This window comes from Salvelinus fontinalis, unplaced genomic scaffold (genome assembly GCF_029448725.1).
Source record: "Salvelinus fontinalis isolate EN_2023a unplaced genomic scaffold, ASM2944872v1 scaffold_0008, whole genome shotgun sequence".
Classification (NCBI taxonomy): domain Eukaryota; kingdom Metazoa; phylum Chordata; class Actinopteri; order Salmoniformes; family Salmonidae; genus Salvelinus; species Salvelinus fontinalis.
The window spans coordinates 307,788-315,287 of NW_026600217.1; the positions used below are offsets into that span (position 1 = coordinate 307,788).

The following is a 7,500-nucleotide window of genomic DNA, read 5'->3' on the forward strand; positions in this document are numbered from 1 at the left end:
CACTGAGGAACCCTCCCATCTATCACCTTTAGAAACACTGAGGAACCCTCCCATCTATCACCTTTAGAAACACTGAGGAACCCTCCCATCTATCACCTTTAGAAACACTGAGGAACCCTCCCATCTATCACCTTTAGAAACACTGAGGAACCCTCCCATCTATCACCTTTAGAAACACTGAGGAACCCTCCCATCTATCACCTTTAGAAACACTGAGGAACCCTCCCATCTATCACCTTTAGAAACACTGAGGAACCCTCCAATCTATCACCTTTATAAACACTGAGGAACCCTCCCATCTATCACCTTTAGAAACACTGAGGAACCCTCCCATCTATCACCTTTAGAAACACTGAGGAACCCTCCCATCTATCACCTTTAGAAACACTGAGGAACCCTCCCATCTATCACCTTTAGAAACACTGAGGAACCCTCCAATCTACCACCTTTAGAAACACTGAGGAACCCTCCCATCTATCACCTTTAGAAACACTGAGGAACCATCCCATCTATCACCTTTAGAAACACTGAGGAACCCTCCCATCTATCACCTTTAGAAACACTGAGGAACCCTCCCATCTATCACCTTTATAAACACTGAGGAACCCTCCCATCTATCACCTTTAGAAACACTGAGGAACCCTCCCATCTATCACCTTTAGAAACACTGAGGAACCCTCCCATCTATCACCTTTAGAAACACTGAGGAACCCTCCCATCTATCACCTTTAGAAACACTGAGGAACCCTCCCATCTATCACCTTTAGAAACACTGAGGAACTCTCCCATCTATCACCTTTAGAAACACTGAGGAACCCTCCCATCTATCACCTTTAGAAACACTGAGGAACCCTCCCATCTATCACCTTTAGAAACACTGAGGAACCCTCCCATCTATCACCTTTAGAAACACTGAGGAACCCTCCCATCTATCATCTTTAGAAACACTGAGGAACGCTCCCATCTATCACCTTTAGAAACACTGAGGAACCCTCCCATCTATCACCTTTAGAAACACGGAGGAACCCTCCCATCTATCACCTTTAGAAACACTGAGGAACCCTCCCATCTATCACCTTTAGAAACACTGAGGAACCCTCCCATCTATCACCTTTAGAAACACTGAGGAACCCTCCCATCTATCACCTTTAGAAACACTGAGGAACCCTCCCATCTATCACCTTTAGAAACACTGAGGAACCCTCCCATCTATCACCTTTAGAAACACTGAGGAACGCTCCCATCTATCACCTTTAGAAACACTGAGGAACCCTCCAATCTACCACCTTTAGAAACACTGAGGAACCCTCCCATCTATCACCTTTAGAAACACTGAGGAACCATCCCATCTATCACCTTTAGAAACACTGAGGAACCCTCCCATCTATCACCTTTAGAAACACTGAGGAACCCTCCCATCTATCACCTTTATAAACACTGAGGAACCCTCCCATCTATCACCTTTAGAAACACTGAGGAACCCTCCCATCTATCACCTTTAGAAACACTGAGGAACCCTCCCATCTATCACCTTTAGAAACACTGAGGAACCCTCCCATCTATCACCTTTAGAAACACTGAGGAACCCTCCCATCTATCACCTTTAGAAACACTGAGGAACTCTCCCATCTATCACCTTTAGAAACACTGAGGAACCCTCCCATCTATCACCTTTAGAAACACTGAGGAACCCTCCCATCTATCACCTTTAGAAACACTGAGGAACCCTCCCATCTATCACCTTTAGAAACACTGAGGAACCCTCCCATCTATCACCTTTAGAAACACTGAGGAACCCTCCCATCTATCATCTTTAGAAACACTGAGGAACCCTCCCATCTATCACCTTTAGAAACACTGAGGAACCCTCCCATCTATCACCTTTAGAAACACTGAGGAACCCTCCCATCTATCACCTTTAGAAACACTGAGGAACCCTCCCATCTATCACCTTTAGAAACACTGAGGAACCCTCCCATCTATCACCTTTAGAAACACTGAGGAACCCTCCCATCTATCACCTTTAGAAACACTGAGGAACCCTCCCATCTATCACCTTTAGAAACACTGAGGAACCCTCCCATCTATCACCTTTAGAAACACTGAGGAACGCTCCCATCTATCACCTTTAGAAACACTGAGGAACCCTCCCATCTATCACCTTTAGAAACACTGAGGAACGCTCCCATCTGCTGCTCCTCGATCCACTCTTGAGACCTGCACACACACACACACACACACACGTTAATGACATCCATAGTTAAACTGTTTTGTCAAAATAAATGTTACATCCCTCCTCCTCCCCCCAGTCCCTCCTCCCCCCAGTCCCTCCTCCACCTCCCCCCAGTCCCTCCTCCCCCCAGTCCCTCCTCCACCTCCCCCCAGTCCCTCCTCCCCCCAGTCCCTCCTCCTCCCCCCAGTCCCCCCAATCCCTCCTCCTCCCCCCAGTCCCTCCAATCTCTCCTCCCCCCTTTAGTCCCTCCTCCTCCCCCCTTTAGTCCCTCCTCCTCCCCCCAGTCCCTCCTCCCCCCAGTCCCTCGTCCCCCTCCGTCCCTCCTCCCCCCAGTCCCTCATCCCCTCCAGTCCCTCCTCCCCCCAGTCCCCCTCCGTACCTCCCCCCCCTCTCCTCCGTACCTCTTATGGACGGTGACGTGGTCGGCGTAGGGAGCCAGTCTGTTTGTGATGGTGTCAGCGAAGACTGACGGAGTGACATGATTGGCTGGAGCTTCCATCAGGTAACGGGCCAGGTTCTGCCCTTCTCCGTACAACACGCCCTTCTCCCAGCCAGACACACACCCACTGGACACACACACACACACACACACACACACACACACACACACACACACACACACACACACACACACACACACACACACACACACACACACACACACACACACACACACACACACACACACACACACACACACACACACACGTTAGAGAGAGTCAGTGGATGTCCGTGTTTGTGTACGTGTGTACGTGTGTGTGTGCGTGTGTGTACCTGCCGTGCAGCTGTGTGGTGACTCTGATCTTCTTCTTGGTTTTCAGGTCATCGTAAGTAAACAGCCCCAGAACAGCTCCCTCTGCTGCTGACTGGCTGTTATTACACCCGTCCACCTCTATATGGGTCAACGCATGGTCCTGGAGAACCCGGCAGCCTCCTGAGAGACAGACTGGCTGTTATTACACCCGTCCACCTCTATATGGGTCAACGCATGGTTCTGGAGAATCCTGCAGCCTCCTGAGAGACAGACTGGCTGTTATTACACCCGTCCACCTCTATATGGGTCAACGCATGGTTCTGGAGAACCCGGCAGCCTCCTGAGAGACAGACTGGCTGTTATTACACCCGTCCACCTCTATATGGGTCAACGCATGGTTCTGGAGAACCCGGCAGCCTCCTGAGAGACAGACTGGCTGTTATTACACCCGTCCACCTCTATATGGGTCAACGCATGGTCCTGGAGAATCCTGCAGCCTCCTGAGAGACAGACTGGCTGTTATTACCCCCATCCACCTCTATATGGGTCAACGCATGGTCCTGGAGAACCCGGCAGCCTCCTGAGAGACAGGCTGGTTGTTATTACACCCACCCACCTCTATTTTGGGTCAACGCATGGTCCTGGAGAACCCGGCAGCCTCCTGAGAGACAGGCTGGTTGTTATTACACCCACCCACCTCTATTTTGGGTCAACGCATGGTTCTGGAGAACCCTGACAGACAGACTGGCTGTTATTACACCCATCCACCTCTATTTTGGGTCAACACATGGTTCTGGAGAACCCTGACAGACAGACTGGCTGTTATTACCCCCATCCACCTCTATATGGGTCAACGCATGGTTCTGGAGAACCCTGCAGCCTCCTGAGAGACAGACTGGTTGTTATTACCCCCATCCACCTCTATATGGGTCAACGCATGGTCCTGGAGAACCCGGCAGCCTCCTGAGAGACAGACTGGTTGTTATTACACCCACCCACCTCTATTTTGGGTCAACGCATGGTTCTGGAGAACCCTGACAGACAGACTGGCTGTTATTACCCCCATCCACCTCTATATGGGTCAACACATGGTTCTGGAGAACCCTGACAGACAGACTGGCTGTTATTACCCCCATCCACCTCTATATGGGTCAAGACAGACACAATCAGGACATCTTGGTTTATTACCTCTTATAAAATGTACTAAATATTTTACTTGTAAAACGTGGAGCAGGTTGTGTAGATCACTAAGAACGGTAGCATCACACACACACACACACACTCAGATACACACTCACCTCTAACACACACACACACACACACACACACACACAGAGTCAGATACACACTCACCTCTAACACACACACACACACACACACACACACACACACAGAGTCAGATACACACTCACCTCTAACACACACACACAGAGTCAGATACACACTCACCTCTAACACACACAGAGTCAGATACACACTCACCTCTAACACACACACACACACACACACACACACACACACACACACAGAGTCAGATACACACTCACCTCTAACACACACACACACAGAGTCAGATACACACTCACCTCTAACACACACACACACACACACACACACACACACACACACACACACAGAGTCAGATACACACTCACCTCTAACACACACAGAGTCAGATACACACTCACCTCTAACACACACACACACACACAGAGTCAGATACACACTCACCTCTAACACACACACACACAGAGTCAGATACACACTCACCTCTAACACACACACACACAGAGTCAGATACACACTCACCTCTAACACACACACACACACACACACACACACACACACACACACACACACACACACACACACACACACAGAGTCAGATACACACTCACCTCTAACACACACACACACACACACAGAGTCAGATACACACTCACCTCTAACACACACACAGAGTCAGATACACACTCACCTCTAACACACACACACACACACACACACACAGAGTCAGATACACACTCACCTCTAACACACACACACACACACACACACACACAGAGTCAGATACACACTCACCTCTAACACACACAGCCATGTAAAAGGAGAGTCACCTGCTATCGCAGCCCTGATGTTCTCCTTACAGGTGTCCCAGTACTCTGTTCCACACACACCCAGAGAGTTCCTCCCTAGTCCTACTACTGCTATGCATGGGAAGTCCTGTATACACACACACACACACACACAGAGTCAGATACACACACACACACACACAGTAATTATTAAGAGTGTAATGTCTTGCTATGCTTACGCTCATCTACAGTATCTGGTTCATCTTGCTGCTCAGTGACATAACGTAGTAACAACAGATATGACCGTAGAATATTCTGGTAATATAGTTAATATACATATATTACCTCATGAAGACTGTAGAATATTCTGGTAATATAGTTAATATATATATTACCTCATGAAGACCGTAAAATATTCTGCTCTTCCCTTTCTTCAGACCTGGTCCTGATCTGAGGAGTTACCAAGGAGAAGGTTATTACACCAGTCAACACAGGATGTGTGTGTGTGTGTGTGTGTGTGTGTGTGTGTGTGTGTGTGTGTGTGTGTGTGTGTGTGTGTGTGTGTCTCACATCTTTAACAGCTCAGTCAGTTTACCAGACAGAACTCTGTCGACACCGGCTGCTGCTTCAGTTAGACGGAGAGACTCGTCCTCCTTCTCTCTCTCGTAAACACCGAGTACCAGACCCTGTGTGGACACACACAATCAACACAACCAGTTAACACACTAGCTAGCTACTACCAAGGCTTTCAGCACAGGCAGGGTGAGGTTTCCAGGGTTAGAGTGGTGCAGAAGATGTCATATGGGCCAAGGGGGAGGGATCCTGAGAGGGGGGGTGTGACTAGTAGATCTGTACCGGAACAGAAGGAGGGGCCAACAAGTGATATATGTTTCAATAAGATTGTATTTTTACATTTATAGCCAACGGTTATGAACTGTTCTGCAGGGACGGAACGTAAGTCTCAGAACAGAGAGGTTGTGGTGGCAGCTGCAGAGACGTATTTGGGGGTGAGAGACATCAGAAGAGGTCCTGGGTGTGTTGAGTGGTGGTGTCCCATCCTCTCAGGATGTTGACCGGAGGACTAAATATATTTAAACAGTGGAGTATGGTATTTATTATTATTTTTTGTGAGTGTAGTGTTAAATAGTAGGGTATTTGTTTTAAAAAAAATAACTTTGAGGAAAGAAAATTAGGTAACGTATAAGGGAGTTATACTCCAGTCTGGTAGGTGGCGGTAATGCAACAGTTACCGGATGCAAACCGCCGTTAAACCTCATCGAAGAAGACCTTGAGCGTTTCAGGTAGAATGACAACCTAATGTTGATTTCCCGGGACAAATTAGCTAACAACAGCAAGATAAATTACCATAAATATTAATGCTTTTTGACCTGTCCACATTAATATAGCTGGTTCTGAGGTCGTTTTGATATTTCAAGCTGCGTCTCCTGATCGCGTCTGGCGTGGATGGACAAAAGCAACCAGCGAGCGGTCCGGTCAGCGCGTAACGACCTCAGCGTCTGTTACACACCGCTGTTCTGAGTCACATAGATAATTATCACCGCCGGTCGACGTCTGCTTTCTGGAAACAAGCGCTGTAACATGGAGATACATGGCGGTGTGGAAACTAGAACCCTGAAAAATGTGTATTTCAATTGAACCTTTTGTGTTTTTAGAAAACTATCGCTGGTATGTAAGTTACGGTCCTTATGCGTTAATGTTCAAACCGAGCGTCGGGAATCAGAACCAAACCGCCTCCATCAATGACTTTAACTATGTGTAATGGAACTGGGTCAAGGGCTAGGTAGTTATCTTGTTATGTAGCCTTTTTATTAAACTTACTTTTCTGGCGTTCCAGTTGTTTTGTGCCACAGAAAAGTAGCGACAGCGGTGTCTCATCGTGGCCCGCAACACCGCTCGACTTAACAACCGCATCGTATCTGGGTTTTATTATATCCGTCTCTTGGGGAAAATGAGATTGATCAGAGTACTACCGTAGATAGATAAACACGTTGGGAAGGTTTGTCTTAACCTGTCGCATAAACTGTTACGTCATTAGTAACCGACTCCAGCTGTCTGTTTTCTTCTTTGAATTGTTCAGTTTGAAAGAATTGAACTCTGTCGCCACCTACCGACGGGTTTGCAGAAACAATACCAAATTAATCTCCACAGAAACCAAACCACTGAACATTTTGGATTCTTATTTATTAACTTAACTTTCATTTATATATATATACACATATTAGATGAACACATACATTTGAAGTCGGAAGTTTACATACACCTTAGCCAAATACATTTAAACTCAGTTTTTCACAATTCCTGACATTTAATCCAAGTAAACATTCCCTGTTTTAGGTCAGTAAGGATCACCACTTTATTTTAAGAATGTGAAATGTCAGAATAATAGTAGAGAGAATTATTTATTTCAGCATTTATTT

At 47.0% G+C, this 7,500-nt stretch overlaps 1 protein-coding gene across 1 annotated transcript in view; it reads right to left on the reverse strand.

The window, feature by feature from the left end:
* Positions 1-7,052, reverse strand: part of LOC129842037 (cytosol aminopeptidase-like) — a 22,464-nt gene extending 15,412 nt beyond the window's left edge. The window contains exons 1-7 of the mRNA XM_055910413.1: positions 6,902-7,052; positions 5,633-5,748; positions 5,458-5,512; positions 5,105-5,210; positions 3,008-3,167; positions 2,635-2,799; positions 2,162-2,217 (exon numbers count right to left, since the gene is read on the reverse strand). Of these exons, the coding sequence (XP_055766388.1) occupies positions 2,162-2,217; positions 2,635-2,799; positions 3,008-3,167; positions 5,105-5,210; positions 5,458-5,512; positions 5,633-5,748; positions 6,902-6,994 (751 nt within the window). The 5' untranslated portion in view covers positions 6,995-7,052. The remainder of the gene's footprint in view (positions 1-2,161; positions 2,218-2,634; positions 2,800-3,007; positions 3,168-5,104; positions 5,211-5,457; positions 5,513-5,632; positions 5,749-6,901) is intronic.
* Positions 7,053-7,500: the final 448 nt, after the last annotated feature.